The 20,865-nt window shown below is 60.1% G+C and overlaps 2 protein-coding genes across 2 annotated transcripts; one reads left to right on the top strand and one right to left on the bottom strand.

Annotated features, from left to right (window-relative positions):
- Window positions 1-3,893: 3,893 nt before the first annotated feature.
- PEX10 (peroxisomal biogenesis factor 10) lies at window positions 3,894-10,671 on the top strand. Its single transcript, XM_081144513.1, has 6 exons — window positions 3,894-4,041; window positions 4,745-4,825; window positions 5,308-5,714; window positions 7,085-7,260; window positions 7,376-7,511; window positions 8,562-10,671. Exons 1-6 carry the CDS (start codon window positions 3,930-3,932, stop codon window positions 8,628-8,630), a joined length of 981 nt encoding a protein of 326 aa, XP_081000639.1. The 5' UTR covers window positions 3,894-3,929; the 3' UTR covers window positions 8,631-10,671.
- RER1 (retention in endoplasmic reticulum sorting receptor 1) lies at window positions 10,625-20,798 on the bottom strand. Its single transcript, XM_081144514.1, has 7 exons — window positions 20,655-20,798; window positions 17,749-17,836; window positions 16,333-16,437; window positions 14,296-14,395; window positions 12,966-13,044; window positions 11,881-12,016; window positions 10,625-11,468 (listed from the first exon to the last, which is right to left on the bottom strand). The coding sequence occupies exons 2-7, from the start codon at window positions 17,827-17,829 to the stop codon at window positions 11,379-11,381; spliced, it is 591 nt and encodes a 196-aa protein (XP_081000640.1). The 5' UTR covers window positions 17,830-17,836; window positions 20,655-20,798; the 3' UTR covers window positions 10,625-11,378.
- Between the last annotated feature and the right edge of the window lie 67 nt (window positions 20,799-20,865).

Genomic DNA, 20,865 nt, shown 5'->3' with positions numbered 1-20,865 from the left:
ACAGGGAAGGCGCCTGCCTGCCAGTCACACCTGGGGACAGATGGCTGGCCAGAATGGGCGAGGCGGCTGCAGGGGCGTGGAGGCTTGGCAGACGTAACCCCCCATCAAAGGAGCTCGCTGGCTCTCCTGTACTTCCCAGATTCTTGGGGCTCTTGTGGCTTGGGGCGCGCTCGTGGTTCTCTTGCATTCACTGTATGGCCCACGGCCATGCGGACCCCTCAGCAGTGGACTAATGGACTGCCGCTGGCCTGAAGCTGAACTGGATGGGGCTCCTGCATGGACAGGAAACTGGACTCTGGCTCTGATTTCAGCTCTATGGAGGCCCCGGCGGCACTTCTTCTGTGACTGGACTAAGGGAAATGGAACTTTGAAAAGCCGGGGGCGTAATTCCACGGGAATAAAGCTCCTCCTCCCAGGGGGGCCTCCGGAAATGCTTATGCCGACGGTACCCCAAGAACCTCACCCCAGCAGCAACCTGGGGAGACGAGGCGCGCTTCCTTCCGTTAACAGCCTCACAGCGAGCTCTCGAGCTGGCACGAGCGGCCTGGTCATCGCCGCGGGATGTGACCCTCCTGACGAAAGTGCTGGGGTCCCCGCGACCGGCCTGACAGAGCAGAACGGGGTCCCGCGACCAGCACGTTTGTGTGCTGATGTCGATCACCTCCCACACCCACTGCAACCACCCCGGTACCTCCAGGGCTCAGCCGCCACCAGCCGGAGGCCACAGGGCCTCCCAGTCGCCGTGCTGGGTGGAGAAACCTGTTCTCCGGGTTCGTCCCAGCGAGCAGTTCACTGTACCCTGAGGTCCTGCCTGTGCCCTCCCCGGTCCTGCCCAGGCTGCTGCTGCAAGGGAGGGGGAACAGCCATGGTGGGGGCAGGGGGCCCCTCAGCCGCCTCTGCCTGAAGCCCACGCGGCGCCTTCCCGCCCGCATCCTGCGAGGAGCCAGAGCAGGCCCCGCGTGCCTTTCGGGTGAAGGGAATCAGTTTGGCCACCCAGAAGCTGCCCTTCAGGATATTGACTTTAAACTGTTTATTAAGAAACAAAAGACTCAGGAAGAACCTTTGCCCCTCCCCCTTTCCTGCCGAAGAGACTGAGAAACCTGCCCCAGGAGGGGAGTCAGGGCTTAATCACCTAAGGCAGTGATTGTCAAGCAGGGTGCCCTGGCACCCGCTGTCCGCAGGAACTTCTAACACCCCGGACACCCGGCTCGAGTCGGGGGCAACATTAATAACCGACCTCTCTCCCCTTAGATGGTCAAGTGAAAAAACGACAGCAGCCGTCCGGTGCGAATGCCCCGTCTTGAACCATAAGCATATAGGTCATGTAATAGGCGGCATCTTACTGGTCCATTCTTGGTACCAGAAACCCTTAGATACCAGCATAGGCACCTGATTTTTAAAAAATATGATTTTTTTCATTTCAGAGAGAGGAAGGGAGAGGGAGAGAGAAACATCCGTGATGAGAGCCATCGATCGGCTGCCTCCCGCACGCCCCCGACTGGGGATGGAGCCCATAACCCGGGCCTGTGCCCTGACCCAGAATCGAACCCTGACCTCCAGGTTCATGGGTCGACGCTCAACCGCTGAGCCACGCCGGCCGGGCTAGACACCTGATTTTTTAAAAAGTCACTTTTGGAGCAAAAAGGGCAGGTAATTACTTTTTTTTTCTTTTTTTTTTTTTTTTGATAAATCAATCGCAATAACTATTACTTGTCAGATCAGCAAAAATTATACTTTTGGCGTGCCGCAGAATTTTAGTAATTAGCTTATTGTGTCATGAGATGAAAGAGTCTGAAATCGCGGCCTTAGGCGCTTTCACCCCAGCGTCAGTCCGGACGCCTCCAGGTGCCTTAGCCAGACGCCCGCGTCCCCCCCGCGTCCCCCCCGCGTCCCCGGGCGAGAAACTCCCTGCTGTGCACGGCCCCCCCTCCCTGGTTACCTGTGAGTCACCCACTCCCCGTTCTGAAGTCTAAGGCCCCCCCTTCTCTTTTGTCCAGAAATGTCGCGTCCAATGTTGCCTCAGGGTCTTTGGGATTTTCGTGCTTCTCTGAGTTCCCCAGGCCCAAGTATTAGCATTTTTATTTTCTCCTGTCCGTCTGTCTGTTCATCCGAGTATTGGCCCAGCTAGAACTTAGAAGGCTGGAGGAAGGTTTTCATTTCCTTAGCCCTGGGCGGGGCAGGGGCGACGGGCGCACTCCCTCTGGCAGGATCCACCCCCGCCCCAGCCCAGCCCGGAATCCGCCGAGCGCCGCCCAGGGGCTGCGGGCTGTGGTCACAGGGCGCTCGGCTGGCTGACGGGCAAGGGCCGCCTGTCCGCACCCCCACCCTGCCTGGTCTCTGAACCCCACCATCGGTCACAGCCCTCAGCGTGTCCCCACCTTCACACTGAGGCCCGGGAGCGGTCACTCCGCCCTGTCTTTGGTTCTGACCCGAGTTCAGGCTTCCAGGCCTAACCCACTCCCTGACCCCCGAGGAGTCCACCTGCTGACTCGGGGGCGGGCGAGCCGAGGGCGACACCTGCTGGCCCCCCCGGGCTCCGACTCCAAGCCCTGCGGGCCCCAGGGGCGCCCGGACAAGCAGCTCCGGGCCCTGTGAGGCCACCGAGGGGACCTGCGCCCGGCTGGGCCGCCGGGCCGCCCGCGGAGCCCAGGGCTCGGCGCTGTGACCCCGGGCTCGGCCCAGGCAGGCAGGGCGCGGGAAGGGAGCAGAGCCGGTGCCGAGGCCCGGCCACCCCTGAGCAGACCCCCAGGCTGGGCGCCGGGGAGGAGCCGAGGGTTTCGGGCCGTTAGAGGAGAGGCGGCCAGAAACTTGGGAGGCCGGCGTCTCCGTGCGGGCACCTTTCCCCTGCAGCCCCCCAAACAAGGGTCTGCCCCAGGCCGCCAGCCAAAGCAGCCGGCAGCCTCTGCGCCCAGGAAGCGGGGTGCGCAGCAGGGGGTGGCTCCCAAAATTCAGGGGGACCTGCCCCGGCCTCGGGGCCTCGCGCCGGCGCCCCTCCCAGCCCCGGTTCAGTCCCCAGAGCAGCCTCGGCGGACCCGGGGCGGGGGCGCTGCAGCCCGCGGAGGGTCCCGGCGAGGACCCCGAAGATCTGGACGTAAGGGGGGTGCGGAGCCGCGCCGAGGGCGAGGCAGCGAGGGGAGCCTGGCCGCAGGGGAGCCGCCCCAGCCCGCTGGGCTCCGGCCGACCCCGGGGCGGGCGGGCGGGCGGGCGAGGCTTCCGCGCCCCCGGAGGGTCAGCGCGCCCCCGGCCCGACGCCCCCGCCTCCCCGACGCTCACCCGCGCTCCGCTCGCACCCGGCGGCCAGATCGGCCTCGCGACCCAGCAGCCCCACCGCGCCGGCGGCCTCGGGTCAGGCCCGCCCTTAGCCCCGGCCTCCCCCGCCGCCCTCGCGGCGCGGCCACCCGCGGCCGCCCGCCGCCCCCTCTCGGGTCCGAGCCTCCGGGCGGCGGGGCCCGACCCCCCCCCCCGAGCGGCCCCGCCCCCCTCATCGCCCAATCCCCGCCCGCGGGCTCCGCCTTCCTCCCGCCCCAGCCCGGCCCTGGCCCCGCCCTCTTTAATGGACAGGCCCCGCCCCTCTCGTCGCCCAATCCCAGCCCTCGGGCCCAGCCTGTCCTCCAACCCCAGCCCTGCCATGGCCCCGCCCTCCTTAATGGACAGGCCCCGCCCCCTCCCCTTCATCGCCCAATCCCAGCCCTCGGGCCCCGCCTTCCTCCCGCCCCAGCCCGGCCCTGGCCCCGCCCTCCTTAATGGACAGGCCCCGCCCCCCTCATCGCCCAATCCCAGCCCGCGGGCCCCGTCCGTCCTCCTGCCCCGCCCCGGCCCGGCCCCAGCCCCGCCCCGCGGGCCGTGACGCACAAGGTGCGCGCCACACGCCCAGCCCCGCCGTCATCAGGCACCGCCGGCCTGGGCGGGGCATCTGGGTCCCCGCGGCCATGGCTCCCGCGGCCGCCACCCCGCCGGAGGTGGTCCGCGCGGCCCAGAAGGACGACTACTACCGGGGCGGGCTGCGGAGCGCGGCGGGCGGCGCCCTGCACAGCCTGGCGGGTGAGGCCGCGGGGGCGGGGTGAGCCGCGGGCGCTGCGGCCGGGACCCGCGCGCGGGAAGGTCTGGCCCGTGGGCGGCCCGCGCTGGACGAGGGAGCGAGAGCCGCGGGCGCCCCGCCGCTGGAGGGGCGGGCGGGGCGGGGACCCCGGCAGCCGCCGCGAGCCCGGGCCCCGGACACGGTCCGAACTCGGGGTCCGTCCGCTCGCCCGGCTGACGCTGGCCCAGCGCCGGGCGCTGCTGCCCGTGCGTTACAAACGTTAACTCATTTCACCCGCGAACATGGCTCCAAAGGAGCGCTGCTGCCCAGCCTCACAGGCTGGGAAACTGGGGTTCCTGAGGGCCCCGGGGCCTTGCCTGAGGCCACCGCCGGCAGGGCGGGGAGCTGGGGTGGGATGCCCCCGGTCACTGCACCACACCGCCCTTGTGGCCCCTCTGGGCGCTGGAACACTTACCCCGAGGTGCCCTGGAGGGGCAGACGGGCTACTGCTGGGCAGGTGCTCAGGAGGCGCAGTGGCCCAGGCAAGGCAGGGGCAGGTGGAGCAGAGTGGGCTGCACCCGAGGCCCGGGGACAGGGGTGTGCTTAGGACAGTCTCAGTTTCGAAGACAGGTGGTTGGGCTGGGCCTTGGCCAAAGGAGGACCTAGCCGCATCACACACACCCCCCCCCCCCCCTCCCGCAATAATGATGCCCTTTCTGCTCTCAGGTGCAAAGAAGTGGCTGGAGTGGAGGAAGGAGCTCGAGCTGCTGTCAGATGTCGCCTACTTTGGCCTCACTACACTTGGAGGTAGCACCCCCCCCCCATGGGGCCTTGGACCAAGGGACCCACAACACACGCCAAGCCCAGAGGACAGGAGGGGGCCTAACAGTGAAATGAGAATCTCCTGGGAGGTGTCCAGTGTCCCTGGAGCTGGCCTGATGCAGCCTCAGGGAAGGAGAGGACCCTGCAGACCCTCTCCTGGAGGGTAGGCCAGGCCCTGAGCCCCTGTAGGGGCATCTGGAAGCTCTGACGTCCACTCACCTGTCATCTTTGTGTCTTCTCATCCTTTTGGTGTCCCTGGGGCCCTTTGTCCTGGACCTTGCCCAGGGTGCCATTGAGACTGTTCTTCATGGCTGAACCCTGGAATCCATGAGGGGCCCTGGCACTGAGCCCCTTCGTGGGGCCTGGGCAGTGAAAGCCCTGGCAGAACGTCCTTTAGAAGAAAGGCAGGGGCTCAGTAGAGAGAAGGATCTGCCTCAGCCTCTCACGTGGGTGTCCCCCCTCCCCAGGCTACCAGACCCTCGGGGAGGAGTATGTTGGGCTCATCCAGGTGGACCCATCCCGGAGCCAGGTGCCCTCGAGGCTGCGCCGTGGCCTGCTGGTCGCACTGCACACCGTCCTGCCCTACCTGCTGGACAAGGCCCTGCTCCACCTGGAGCACGAGCTGCATGTCGATGGCAATGGTACCCGGCCGTCACAGGGCAGCCTGGCACCCAGCGTGCGAGGCCGGTCGGGAGCCAGGCGCTGGGTGCACCGGCAGGTGGCCACTCTGACAGAACAGCAAAGGAAGGTGCTGCTGAGGGCTGTCCTGGTGTTCAGGCAGGGCCTGGGCTATCTCCAGCGGCTGCACATCGCCTGGTTCTACATACACGGCGCCTTCTACCACCTGGCCAAGAGGCTCACAGGAGTCACCTACGTAAGTGCAGGTGCCCCTAGACTTGCTTGATCCTGGTTCACCTGTGTAGTTGGCTCTCAGGGCCTCTGTGGACTAGCAGTCACGGGGCCAAAGTCCTCGGCTGGGTTTCGTTGGGTTCACATTTCGCTAAAAAAAAAAACCCAAGGAAGTTCAGTTTCCACAAACCCTGAGGGTAGGGCAAGTCTGTCTGCCACAGCCAGCACGTGTGGGCCACCCTAGGTGCCAGGCCCTGCACCCTGCTCTTTACTCTGAGACAGGCCTGTGGCCACACCTCCCAGACTGCCTTGATGGAGGGACATCTTCCTGAGAGTGACCCCACAGTGACCGTGTGAGCCCCATTGCTGACAGCATCCCACTAGTCTTTGCTGGTCTGCGCCCGCCCCCTCTGCTGGGTGACCGTTCACACCCTCCCATCCCAGTTCCCTTGTCTGCAGTCACACAGAAAGTGCCCCTCAGGCCTGCCTGCCCACCAGAAGGTCTCCAGGCTCCCTCTCCTGTGTTGCTCTCAGCATCATGCTCCCTTTAAGAAAGCCCCGCCCCTTTCCTTGCCTCCCTCAGCAGCATTGTCCTGGGTGCCTGTGCCTCCCCGTTGGTGCAGTCTCAGTCCTCAACGTGCTCCTCACCCATCGGTGTGTGTTCGTGAGCTGCTGTAACAAAGGGACCTGGAAACCGGAGGCTCACGGAGAGGGCTTGTCCCTCTCCTGGGGCTTCCGGGTTGCCATGGGCTCTTCCCTGCGCAGGCACCCAGGGCACAGCAGGTCTGCTGACTTGGCTGCATCCATTCCCAGTCAAGGGAAGGGAGATGGGAAGTGGACGTGGCCAGAAGCTGCACCCGTCGCCAGCTGCAAGGGAGGCTGGGTGGCACATAGTGTCACCCCAATGGCATGGTCACCTGAAAGGGAGCTTCTGTCCCTGCAACAGACAGCTGGTGGGCAGCATCTGCCACCTGCTCTTCTCCTGCCCTGCTGGGTGCTCTTTCTCAGGCTTCTTTGCCGGTTTCTTTCCTCTCTGAGATGGGGGTTCCCTGGATGTTCCCCACCTCCGAATCCTCACCTGCTGCCAGTGATCTGCACACTTCTGGCTTCGGGCACATCCTCCGGGCTCAGCACTTCTCTCTTGTCGGGAGTGAGGCCCTGAGGTGTCCATCGGCGTCCCCCAAGTGCCCACCCACCTGGTGCTTAGGCCCTGGAAAGTGCTCTTGCCCTCTTCAGCTGAGAGGCTCCGTGGTCGTTCACTGTCCCCCCTGTGCACCGAGGGGGCAGAGTTGGGCCTCATTTGATGGGCCACTTGAGTGCTGGGGGAGTCTGTCCTCCAGGCTGTTCAGTCCTGTGCCAGCTGATCATGTGACTGTTCCCTGGGGTCCTTGACAGCTCCGCATCCACAACCTGCCTGCAGAGGACCTGAGGGCTCGTGCAAGCTACAGGCTGCTGGGGCTCATCTCGCTGCTGCACCTGGCGCTGTCCGTGGGCCTGCAGCTCTACGGCTTCCGGCAGAGGCAGCGTGCCCGGCGGGAGTGGAAGCTGCACCGTGGACTGTCTCACCGCAGGTGCAGGGGGCTGGACCGGGGAGGGTCTCCGCTTGGGCGGGCAGCCAGCCTGTGGGAGCTGAGCACCCCTGCGCCCAGCAAGGACTTTGAGGCTCAATCCTCCCCACCCCCGCAGGAGCCACACGGAAGAGAGAGCGGTGTCCAGAAACTCCCTGTGCACGCTGTGCCTGGAGGAGCGCAGGCACTCGACAGCCACACCCTGCGGCCACCTGTTCTGCTGGGAGTGCATCACCCAGTGGTGTGACACCAAGGTCAGCAGTGCGGTCTGGAGCACAGGTTTCGGGCAGGTTTGCAGGACAGCCCAGGCGGCTGCCGCAGTCAGCAGCCTGCCTCTGAAACCTCTTGTTGGTGGGGGCGGGCGTCTTTAAAAGCCCCCAGGTAAGCCAGGTACAGGGTCGAATCAGGAGTCAAGGTGCTACAATTGCTGTGTGGACGCTTTGCTAGAAGCAAGCTAGAGCAGCCCCAGCATCTATGAACATCCGTTCCTGGCAGGATGTCCGTTCCTAGGAGGCCCTGGCCTGCAGACACGTGATGGACCCTCCTCTCCAGCCTGACAGGCGCCCACCATGACTGCTCATGTGGGAGCCCTGGGACGCAGAGCTACCTGCCGTGGCCTTTGAGGCCTCAGGGCAAGGGATATACTGAGCCAGGTGGTCAGCACAGAATGCCTCTCATCTCCATGTTGACTCGAGGGAGGAGTCCAGTTCCTGGGCCCCCACACACCTACTGGCAAGCTTGGCCTGAATCCAGCTTCTTGGGCTGAGAGGGAGCGGGAGGGCCACCCAGGTGAGGAGGTAAACAAGGGGCATGAAGCTCAACTTGTTTACTGTGCACAGGCTGCCCTGGGACCGTCTCTGCTTTGTGGGCCCCAGTGGGTGCCTGGCAGACAAATATCCGACCTTCCAGGGCTAGAGGGAAGCTGCCTGGTGTCAGCCCAGGTGGCCTTAGGTGGTGGGACCACCTGGCTTAAGGAAATGGCACAGAAGATAGGCACCTTCATCCTAGAGCCTCCAGAGAGGCTGAGGCAATCGGTCGTTACCAGCTTGAGAGCCTGTAGGCATCTCAACACAGCTGTCAGTGGTGGCCGAGAGCCCTCACCTGTCCCCAGTCACCATGTGGATGGGCTGGCTGGCTTCTCAGCAGGGTCTCTGTTCCCTGCTCTTCCCAACCTACAGGGTTAGGCCTTCCCTGCAGGTAACTCCAGTTTTACACTGAACAGAGGTTATTGGAGATGCCAGTGGGGGGAGGGCCCACAGTGGTCCTGCAGGGGACACAGCCTGTGACCTCTCCTTCCCCCACAGACGGAGTGTCCCCTGTGCAGGGAGAAGTTCCTTCCCCAGAAGCTCGTCTACTTGCGGCACTTCCGGTGACCAGGGATGGAGGATCCCAGAGCCACCTGTCAGGAGAAACGATTCTGAAGATTAACTTTACTTGCACAGAAATCATGAAATTCTCTAATTTTGTATTTGTGTCACGTAAGATCCTGTGCCAGCAGCTCAGGATAGAAGCTGGATGGCCGATCCAAGGCCTCCAGGGCCAGGTTTGGGCGGGGGCTCCACCCAGCTGTTACCCCCGAGCCTGCGGACGTGATGGGTGATGGCGAGCTATAGCCAGGGCCAGCAGTGGGCGCCCCACCCTCACCCTGCATACAACGCAGCCACCTCTGGAGGAACTGTGGGAACCAGGTCCTAGGTTCCCTCCCTTCCGCGAACCACACAGCTGAGGACTGATTCCAGAAACAGGCTGGGGCACTGTCCATTTCTGTGATGGGGAAATGGGCCAGCATCTGGTGGACAATAAGGGTTTGGCCTAAATGGGCAAGTCTTGAGTGAGCAGAGATGTCCCTGCTTTTGGGGGTGTGGTTAGCCCGACAGCCCCACCACCTGCAGACCTCACCCACACCACAGCCCACTGCTGAGTGCCCAGGCACAGCCACTCCCAGGAGCAGAAACCAGGGCGCTCCACCTACACCTGCGGTGCCTAGCACGTACTTTAATGCACGTGCATCTGTTGTGCATTTAGAAAGTGCAAGTCTGCCCTGGTCCTTAGATGCCGAGGGTCTCCTCCTGCCTGGGACACCTGGTGGGCAGAGCCAGCCTGTGTGAGTTCTGTTTTCCTCACAGCTAGGCCACAAACCACCTCTCAGAGGCGGGCGGGTGGGACAGCTGTCATCTCTATGTCCAGCCTACTTCCTGCCACAAATTTTATTTTTCAGGTTTTTAAAACAATTTAACTTGTACCAGAAACAGGACTTTGCCATAGGTGTTCTTAAGAAGCAAATTCCACAGAGTGCTAGTGCGTTAATGCCACAAGGCTGATGTCGCCCTCACCAGGACCTCTGGTCTGCGTCACGTCCCTGCTGGGAGTGTGCAGCTCGGGCTTGTGGCAGAGATCTGTGCAGCCGTTCCTTGGAGTGTGACAGAGCAGCTGTCCAGCAGCAGAGACGGCTATTCTCGGTAATGAAGGTCACAGGCCACTGTGACCACAGGCCAGACTGAGCAGCAGCCCTCCAGACGAGGAAGGGCCCAGAGCAGGTGCTACCGGTCCCCAAATCCTTTACTTCCCGCCGAGCCAGGCCTGAGCACTTACTAGGGAACCGTGTGAAAGGTGAATCTGGAGCTGGAGCCTCTCAGCTGAGGCAGAACACAAGTGCCGACTCAGAAACCATCCAGCGTGCAGCCACACACACCAGCAGGGACAAAGGTCTCAACTCGGCCTCTGAAAAGCAAGGGGAGCCCTGGTTGGGTGGCTCGGTTGGAGCATCGGCCCATGCACACACTGAAGGTTGTGGGTTCAATTCCCAGTCAGGGCGAGTATGGGAGGCAACCAACATGTCTCTCTCTGACATCAGTGTTTCCTCTCTAAAAAATAAAAGTAAATAATAAAAACATCCTCGGGTGGGGATTTTTTTTAAACAAGAGGAGCTACCTGGCCAGCCGTGGCTCAGGAGATCATGGTTTGATTCCCGGTCAGGGCACATGCCTGGGTTGTGGGCTCGATCCCCAGTCAGGGGCAAGCAGGAGGCAGCCAATCAATGATTCTCTCATCATTGATGTCTCTCTCCCCCTTTCCCTTCTCTGAAATCAAAGATATATTTAAAAATAAAAAGCAAGAGGAGCTCAACTAAACTTCAGGGATGCAAAAACTGGCAAAAGAAAAACCAAACAGAAAACATATTTGACCTCTGAAACCCTAGGACAGTGGGAAACTGCTCAGAGCCACGAGTCTGAACCCTGACCCGGGAGAAAAGATGGGTTCACACTTCAGCATCTCCCCCAGTGAGGCGCATGGCCACATTCTGCCTGCCCTGCTGCTCTAGGCAGTGGTTCCCCCAGGGGCGCGTTTTTGATAAAGACTACGTGAGAAAGGGGACACTGTCTTTAATAAAGTTGAATTAAAAAGTCACTTAGTAAAAGGTTTACGAGTATTTGTTCTTATCACATCAAAAAAGTCAGCATGCAGGTCCGAGTTGTATCCCGTAGAAAGTGGAGCCGAGCGAGAACCCACAGAACGGGGTGCTCGCCCAGCACGCGCATCTGTGAAGGGGCTGTGGCGTGAAAGCAAATTCAAATCAATCAGAGCAACTCTTTACGTATGAAAAAAATATGTCAAAATAATCTCAAACAATTAAAATATAATATATATTTATAATTCCAGGCCCCAAAGCAATCGTGGTTAGGAACAGGGTTTCCAGTCATGATAGAGGCCAATGGGACACCTCTGTGAGGTGAGATGGGACACGGGCTGGGACCCAGCGTTACTGCAAAACCTTTCGAACGCTGAGCTCCTTCCAGCGCAGGGCTCCAGCAGGCTCCGGCTGGCGACCCAGCCACGGCGTCCTCGGGAAGGTCCTCTGCCCCCCCAGCCCCCCTCGACTGCCCAGCCTGGGACTTACTAAGTCTGTCCATTTAAACACCTGACGTCACTGAAAAATAAATCAATGCAATTGTTTAAATGTCAGTTTCCTCAAGAACCTGATATCTCAGTTACAAATAATTGAAGCTCCTTTTTAAAAAGAAAATCCGACTCCCTCGCCATCAACTACTTTATGTGAAGAAAGAAGGCGCTGTTACAATGGCTCAAACCGGCGAGGCTCCGAGGGGCGACCAGGCGGCCGTCTAACTCGCAAACGTCTTGCCCGCGTCTTCCTTCCCCTTGTAGGTCCTCTTGCCGTGTGTGAACGGGATGTACCGGTACTTGATCATGTGCTGGGGACAGACAGACAGACACGTTGGGCAAGAAAACCAGGACTCCAGCAGCAAGCTTCCAGTCCAAGGCTTCACCTGTGGGGCTGACCGAGGGTGGGGGGTGGGGAATGGCCTGGGTCCAAGAAAGGTCCTGAGAGCAGGAAGGGCCAGGATGGGAGGCGCCCTGACAAGCAGCGTGGCCCCAGGTCTGTTTTAGGGTAATGTGGGCACAACCCCTGCACCGTCTGGCAGGTCCTGACCCTGCCTGACCCATAGGATGCGGTGCCCAGGAGAGCACAACCCACGGCCTTTCCTACCCAGTCCTGAGCTGTGCCCCCAGGGCTCACTTGCCAATACCAGGCTGTGGCCCAGACCCGTGCCGGCAGCGGAGCAAGCACCGAGCGCCTCCCAGGGTGCGGTGCCGCCCGGTTACCTTGATCTGCCTCTTCATTGTGATGCAGAAGAGCATGATGAAGTACATGACCAGGATGGGCCAGAACACGGGCACGTTGAACGCCTCGAAGAAGGTGCAGGCCATCGCCACCAGGATGCCCTTGGTGGCCGCGTGCCTTGAAGGAGGGAGGGAGGGGGAGCGCACACCTGAGCAGCGGCTCCGTGTGCCTTTGTGGGCAACGCAGCATCCCTCCCAGTCACGTCTAAGACGGTGGTGAAGGGAGCGGACACCAACCCACTCGGGGAGGGTCCAGGGCCAGGCAGCACCCAGGGGCTCCCACCATGCAGGGCCTGTCCACGAGGCTCACAGTCCCACTAAAATTCCTCAGCTCCCCCCTTCCTACAGAGCACAGTTCAGCTTCCTCGGGGGGCTCCCAGGCCCCCAATCTTGCCAGCATCCCTCTCCCTAGCATTTCGTGCTCAGTCCCCAGACTTGCTGAGCGCCGCCAGGTTCCACACACACGACCACAGTACAGAGCAAAAATGTGGCAGTTTGTTCCCATCAGTTTTTTGATCCAACAAATACAGGACAGAAGAAGTCACAAAGCCCTATGCCCCGGACAGTGGAGGGTCAGCCCCGGCCACTTGTCACACTCACTCTCATCACAGCCTCTAGGGAATCTGGGTACCAGCCCACTCTCATCCCACAGCACAGCACTTCCCACAACAGCAGCCGTCCCCAAGTGGCGCCTGCCCCAGATGGCCCAGCCTTGCATCCCTCAGACACCTGAGCAGACAGGAGCATCCACCAGAAGGGCGCGTATGTGGAGCAGGACAGAGACTGTCACGCAGCCTGCCCTCCCAGGTGCATTCCACCCGAAAGCAACCTCTGTGCTAGTTTTAAAAAGCCTTGGTGTTAACTAGCCACTGGGCAGTGGGCTCCCCAAGAGACCCGTGACCCACGAGCACGGCACACCTGTTCTGTTTTGGGTGAACAAATGTTCAAAACAAAGACAACTCTCACTTCTTTGAAGAGTCTAACTTGCTAGCTAACTGGAGCTAAAACAGCCTGTTCTCAGTCTACCAACCACACTAGAGGACAAGTACCTTTAGGAATCAACTCACCAGAATTTAAACTCCGGAAGCCTTCGGATGAACGGCCGGAACTCCTCATTCTGTCTGGTGGGTAACGAGGGGCCGTCATCTGAAAGGCACAGCGTTCATCAGAAAGAGCACGGGTCTCACCTTCTACTTCCATGACTGTATTTAGTCTTCCCCTAACGCTCTTGAATGAAATACAGGCTCGTATCATTTAACCAAAGGTAAAAGGGGACCTTTAGTGAATTTAAAAATCAACTCGTTACTTTAGAAGATTATATTAGAACTTCTTTTTAAGAACTTGTATATATTTTGATTGCTTAGAAATTCAACTACACATGAGTTAAACTCAGGAACAGTCCAACCACACAAAGGAGCATAAAGAAACAGACAGGGCTTTCACAACCAGTGGACCGCCTGCCCAGCCGAGTGTGAGCTCCAGAGCACTGTTCATGGGGAGCTGGGAGCCAGCCTCTCTCTGACTTCCCCCACCCGACACAGGTGCCTCCTGTTGAACAGAGAAGCTGAGGCTACAGACACGGCCTCCTAGTTATTCCCTAATCCCCCCAAGTGGCCACTCAAAAAAGTTGTGCTTCCTTTAATGTTTTCATTAAATATTCTAAAAAGAAAAATCACAGGCTTCTGGTCACCACTGGAATACCCATGAGAAAATGCCCAGCACTCGGAAGGTGTCTCTCCCCCAACAGGGAGCTGCATCAGGTTTTTCCGATGGGGGCCACAAAGGTGCTCGAACAAGTGGCTCGTCTGTTCACGAGGCTTCCCCATCCCCACCCTGGCTGGCCCATCAAACAGGAGCTCGGCCAAGGTATGGCCAGGAGCAGCGTGAGCCAAGAACTTTTTGAACACATCGCCCCAGGAAAATCAGAGCACCACCCTCCAGGGAGCCAACCCAGAGCTCAGGGTCTCCTTGGCCTCTGTAGTCACAGTGAGCTACTGTGGAAACCTCTGGTTCCGTGAGGGGACCTGAGGCGTGTGGAGAGGACTTCAGGACAGGCTGGCGGTTTAGGAAGGAGCACCCTCGAGGCATCCAGGATCATACCCCTGTTCTACCCACTCTGCACGTGGCCTCAACTTACACAGCCCCACCTGCCTCAGTTTCCTCATCTGCATATCGGATAACAGAGGGAACACCCACCTCGAAGGGCTGTTCAGAGAGTTTAATGAGTCGTTCTACAAATTTATCATAATTACTCAAGTTCTAGGTACATTTTAAACATCGAGAGAACAGACTCACAGTTTGGATTTCAGATATTTCTAAGAAAATGGAGCAACCCTGTGAAATACGTGAATCACAGCCCTCCCCAAACCACAGCACATGGACGGTTGCCCCCCCTACCTGAATCTTCCATCAAGGAAGGGTCCACCTTTGGAGAGAGGAAAGCTATGAAGAGGTTCAGATGGTAAATCCCCAAAGCGTAGGTCACAATGTACCAGCCCTGGAAGAGAAGGCAGCAAGGTCAGGCGCCCCAGGCCGGCATATTGTTCAAAGTCAGAGCCCTGGACCCTGTGTTCACAGCCAGAGCCCCAAACCCTGGACAGTGTGTTCACAGCTAGAGCCCTGGACCCTGTGTTCAGCCAGAGCCCCAGCCCCCGTGTTGACAGCCAGAGCCCTGGCTCCCGTGGACCGAGCTGAGAAGCAGACTTGTTCCTTGCAGCAAGAGTCACAAGGGACAACGGTGTGGTGAGCACCCATGGTGACTGTTTTCTCAAACTGCTTTGGGGTCTTTACAGTGGACAGCCGGGGGGGTCCAGTTAGATGTACAAACACCTGAAGACAACAGCTCCCACAGGAGCGTGGCAGAGGGAGGGTTTCTCAAGGCCTCAGGCTCAGCCAGGCATCTGAACTGCAACACCACTGCCCAGTATACACTGGCTGACAGCCCTGATGTGCCTCGGACCTATTACCACACTCTGCAGGAGGGCCCTCCTCTCTTCCAGAGAAACCCAGAACCGGAAAATCCGGAAATCAAGAATGAGGTCAATTACGTTCTGGAGCCCTGGCGCGTTTGGCTCCGTGGTAAGAGCGTAGGCCCACGGACTGAAGGGCCCCGGGTTCGATTCTGGCCAAGGGCACATACCTCGGTTGCAGGCTCAATCTTGGGCCCTGGCCGGGGTACAAGCAGGAGGCAACCCATCGATGTGTCTCTCTCACATCAATGTTTCTCTGTCTCCATCTCTCCCTCTCCCTTCCACTGTCTCTGAAAAGCAAGGGAAAAAACATCCTTGGGTGAAGATTAAAAAAAAAACAAAGAAAAGCTCTGGAGCACACATTCTCAGGAGCTGTGGAGGATGCTGCACCTACCAGCACCTGGACTCACTTTCAACAGCCTGGAAACTTTCCAAGTCCGAAAAGTAAACCTGCGTGAGAGTCTGTTTACTGTGCACAGCTCCTGAGGCAGGCCGGCCCAAGGGCGCCATGCCAGGGGGACCTGGAAATCACATGACCCCCCATGTTCTCTAGATCAAGGTCCCCGGCTCGTTCTCCCCATTAGAGGATGGACCGAGTTCCAATTAAAAACCCCACAAAACTAAAACTGATGATAGTGAATTAAATATGAACTGCAGACCAAGTCCTGCTACACTGAGCCCCCCGCCCCCCAGAACTGTGTGGGGCTAGCAGGGACCAACACCCAGAAATAACATCTGAGACATGTCTCTACACTCAGTCTGTGAGAATGTCGCACAGTTCTGGACATGTCGCAGCATCCAAGAAGCAACGTGCTCGTCTGTGGACCACGTATGTCCTCCTTGATCCTGGGCACCACCTGGAGGAGGTGTTTCCATAAACGAGGAAACATCTCCCAGGCCCAGAGAAGAAACCCCGGAAGGTGTGGGCCTGGAGACGTTAGCTGACGGGAATCCTCTCAAGAGAATTCCCGAGGGACATGGTGGTTGCCAGAGAGTAAGCGCCCTCGAGGTGGAGTCTGGGAAACATAGCCTGAGCGGGAGAAAAGCCCTCGCTGGCACCTTGGGTGCCCAGACACACGAAGCTGACAACCTGCACCCTCCTCAGCCTCGCAGAGGTGCGGCTCAGTTGGCCAAACCCTGGAGCCAACGTCCCTCACAGCCCCCAGGGAATAAGGTGGCTGGTCCAGGAGGTGATTCTGTCCCCCGTCTCTGGCCCCGGGCGTCCTGAGGCCCCAGGCCACCATGGAGGCGTTCCTGGGAACCCCACAGAGTAGACAGGCTCAGGGCAAGCTGTGAACGATGCTACTCCAACAGACAGTCACAGAAGTTGTTCTTAATGTTTGGAGCTTCACTGAACCTAGAGACCATTTCCTTCACCACAAACCCACCGAATCCAGAGACGGAAGAAAAACCACACCACATTCGATACCAAGGAGACGGTGGGTCTCGCCCCGGCCACACCTACCTGCAGCAGGTAAACCCGAATCATGTAGATGAAGCTCAGGCCCAGCGTCACCACCCATCGCACAGCCGTGTAGGGCGTCGACTTGTCCAGCCAGGACTGATAGATCTGCAACAACAGGAGTGCTTGCACCACACAGACCCTGCGAGGCTACCAGCAAGTATGCCTCCCCTCTCTGCTTCAGGCTGTGCATCACTGCACACTGAATGCCATGGCCAACCCCAAATTTATCTGCAATAATTCAAGGCAGATCTGAGCTTTGAGAAAAAACAATATAGAACAATTTCTCACAGCAGACGGTCCACCAGCATCAGCCTGAGGGCTCAGCAGGGGAGAACCAGTATCAGCCCAGAGGGCTGGCTGAGGCAGGAGACATGCACACTGGAGTCGCCCCCACACGCAGGAGTCAGCCCACCTGCCCAAGGAGCCATCTCAACCCCAGTGGCGTGGAGCAGGCATGGGTGGCACCACAGCTGCCGCGGAGTTTGCTGAGGGACTCGAGTTTTATATGCACACGCACGTACGTACATGTGCACATGTAATTAGTGCACGAGTACTGTCCAACTTTACTTTTGAAACTAAGTTTTGTGAAAATTTTCATCCAGTCGTGAAAGTATAGAATACATGAGCCCAGACACACCCATCACCTGGCTTCCATAATCAAGTGTTTCAAATGTTGTTTTAATTTTAAAAATCGACACAGTACTAACTGCAACTGCTCACTGAGTCCTACTTCTTCCCCTAAGACTGAAATCTGCAGTGTTTGAGCGTAGTCTGAGGCACCGCTGGCTGCTGCACGGGCTGGGTCCAACCACTATGTGCACACCCGGGCAAGGGGTCAGCGGATGTGGATGTGGGTGGCCGGAGAAGGGGGCAGCGAGGTCAGAGTAGGGGCTGGGAGCCGAGACAGGTTTCTCGTTATTGAAGGTTGAAAACAGCCCTGATGGGAGCTGCTCAGTGGTTAGAGTGTCGGCCTACACAAGGAGGGTCTCAGGCTCTATTTCCAGCCAAGAGCCCGGGCCTCAACTGCAGGTTTGCTCCCCTTCCCTATCAGGGTGCGTGTGGGAGGCAACTAGTCGATGCATGTCTCTCACATCCATGTTTCTCTCTCTCTCCCTCCTTCCCCTCCTCCACTCACTCTCTGAAAAGCCATGAAAAAATATTCTCAGGTGAGGAGAAAATAAAAATTAAAGGCTGAAAACAAATGTATGGCAAAGACCACATGTGGCCCCGAGGCCTAGTCCACTCACTGTCTGGCCCGTCCTAGAAGACACGGCCCCTGCAGAGAGAAACGGTTCCTGAAAGTGTAAGCGTGAGGCTCCCGTGTGCTGGGAATGCTGGCATACTCGTGCCCTGCGCAATGTCTGGTCAACGGCTTCTTGTTCAAACGTTCGCACAGAGCAGCCACAAGACACCCACCTGTCCGAGTCGTGTGAAGAATCTGTACACCACAGACGGCTTCCCGTGGACGGAATCTCCAACGCTGTCACCTTCGGACATTCTGTAACTGAGAAAAACAGACCACTTTTAATTAAAAAGCAGGCAAGGACCTGACCACGTTCCACCAATACTAGGAGCAGGCTTTCCAGTACTCAGCACTTCACCCCCCCCCCGCCCCCCTTTCCTCTGGGTGACTTTCCTGTGAGCTGCCTAGAAAAAGAAACAGCAGGCGACACGCTTTGGTGGATGGCCAGTAAGGCACGTGACATGCAAAGCAGCACCACGTGGACTTTCATTTCTGCTACCATCGCCTGGATCGCACCCTCTCACTGGTCCCCAGGAGCCGCCCCACTGCCTCTGGAGTCCAGCCTTGGGGCCGATCCAGAGCCTGGGCCACTGCACCCACCCCTGCCCCTGCTCCCTAGACTCGCCTCTCTAGCACCTCCTCCTGTCATTCCTAGGTCCTGAACCACCCCTCTTCTCCAGCCCGGCCCCGTCTACACCCAGGCTGCTCTCCATGCGCCAGCAGCCAGTGGGCATCTCCTGGTCCTCTCAGGGCCACACCCTCAGCTCCAAGAGGAAAATGTCACATCTGACTCTCTGGTCGTCAGCTGTCTGTGCCCCAGTTCCTCATCGGTAAGTGGAAGTAACCCTACCTACTCATGACTATTTCAACATGCTGCTGTGATTCCCTGAGGAATTCACCTGTGAGAACCCAGGCAACCAGGTGAAGTGGCATCATTGCCCTGACTTCACTAGGGAGAATCCAGCCTTAAGTAGTTTAAGCCACTTGCCCAAAGTGAGGAGCACCTCCTCCAACCAAGCAGGCTACTGCCAGAGCCCTAGAATGACAAGGACCCAGAGGACCAAGGGGCTTGCCATCCCTAAGCTGGTGAAGATGCCAGGACAAAGCTCACCACTGTCCCCAACCTACAGGTGGCACCTCCCCAATTTGGTGCCAGGGTGGGTTTGTTTGCAAAGCCCTGAGCATGAGGCCTGTTTCCTCATCTGGAAAATGACCCTCACCAACAGCAGCCCTTCACATTCAGGCAGGACACTGAGGCTGAGGGTGTCTGGGGGGGGCCCTGCCAGCCCTCCCACTCACCGTGGGTGGAACCTGCCCCTCTCTGCCTGAGCCCACACTTCCCAGTCAGTCCCACCACGAGCACACAGGACATCCTCTTTCTGAAGTGGAGATCAGCAGCTGGGGGTGTGGCCCAGGTCTCAAATGGAAACACTTTCCAGTTACAGCTTCAATATTAAAATAACCCGAGCAGCCCCACTATTCCACGTCACCAAGTCTGCACAGAAAAGTGCAACTGCGACCCCAGGACACCCTTTCCTGGAGCTACGTGGGCCCCAGGCAGAGTTCTAGGAAGTGTGTGGAGACTGGAAAATGCCCTTTGCTCCCACGGAGACGCGTACACAAGAGGAGTGCTGAACAGAGCAGGACTGTGGCTCCCGGTCCTCCCGTCTTCTCGGAAGGAGCAGCTTTACGTCCCACCCGGGGACAATTCTGTGCTTCCAAAGGAGCTGAATTAGAACTCGTGGCAGAGGATGCTCGAGGGCCACCCCGTTCAGGCCAAAGCCAGGCCAGCAGCAGCAGCACCAGCACCATCCTCCACCCAGGGTTCCTCGCAGATTCTCCGTTACTTTTTTACAGCCAAGTCGCTGAGCATTAGAACGTTTTCACTTGAACTGAGGTGGTAAAAGTGACGTTGGAGGCAACCTCCTGACTGTCCCTGGAAGGTGCGTCCTACACCTAGAAAAGGTTGTGGACGACCTTCCCGGGCACAGCCTCCCGGTTCAGATGATCCGACAACGTCCACGAAAACGGGCCGTCGACAGTAAGGACGTGGACTTTGGAGTCAAACAGCTGCTGCTGTGCGGCTCTGTCACTTCCTAGTGGAGAAACGCCCGCGTCTCCTCCGGGGCTGCGGGGTTACCGGGGCCGGGGCCGCCTCCCCGCGCCGGGGGGACGGGTCCTGGGCCAGCTGCTCCGCCCGGCTGCCTGCCCTCTGCTCAGAGGCCTCCGCCCAGGCCCAGGTTCTCAGCTTGTGCAACGTCTCGCTTCTCTCGGCGTCTTTCTATTTCCTCCACCTGCAGCGCGAGTCCTGGAGCAGCGCTCGGCCCCCCCCCCGCTGGGCCCAGCGCCCAGGAAGGCCCGGAGGGGCCGGCGGTCGGCGAACTACCCGCCGGGTTCCACGGCTTTACTCACAATCGCAGGGAAAACGGAGCCGGGACCGAGCCCCGGGCCTGAGGTCGCGGGCAGCCCGTGGGCCCCGTTTCCAGAGGCCGCCCCTCCTCCGGGCGGCCCCGGCCGCTCAGCCCGCCGAATGCCCTTCCCGGCGGCGCCGCGCTCACCTGGCGGCCGCGTGCGCCCCTCCCTCCTCGGGCCTGACCACCCGAGGCGCCCCGCGCCCCGACCACGGGGCACCGGCGGGTCACCCCGCGCCCCGCGGGGGCGAGCCCAGTCCCCGGGAGCCCTCCCCACGCGCGGGCCCGCCTGACGCCCGCCGGGCAGGTAGACACCCGCGGGCCGAGCGGGGCGCGCTCCCGCCGGGAAACTCCAGGGCGCGGGTCCCGCGGACACGGGGTCCGGCCGAGGCGCCCCGGCCCGGGCGGCTGGGGAGCGGGCGGCGCTGCCGCCGAGGGCGCCCCGGTACCAACGCGTCCCCCCGACAGGCCCGGCCGCAGCCTGACGCTCCCCCCCGGACCCACAGGCAAGCCCGGGCACCGGCGCGGGCACCGGGGACAGCGGCCGTCCCCGCACCGCCCAGGGGGGCGGCCCTCCCAGGGCGCGCTGCGGGGCGAGAGGGGCCCATCGCCCCCCGACCCGGGGCCCCGCCGCCCCGACCCTCCCGGCCCCCGGCGCCCGCCGGTACCTCGCGGCTCTGCAGGGCCGAGCGCGGTCTCCGAGGGCCGCGGGGAGCAGGACGCGGGCGGGGGCCGCGCCGGGCTTCGCTGGGTCCGGGCAGGGGCAGCCGAGCACTTCCGCTCCGTACTGCGCGGCGCCGCCTCCGGGCCTCCAAGATGGACGCCGGGGCGGGGCCAAGAGCCTCCAACCATTTCCGCTTCCGGCGCGGGAGCCTTTTC

This window comes from Miniopterus schreibersii (assembly GCF_964146895.1).
Source record: "Miniopterus schreibersii genome assembly, chromosome: 8".
Lineage (NCBI taxonomy): Eukaryota > Metazoa > Chordata > Mammalia > Chiroptera > Miniopteridae > Miniopterus > Miniopterus schreibersii.
Note: the sequence above shows the minus strand (reverse complement) of the source record. Positions and strands in the feature narration are given on the sequence as shown.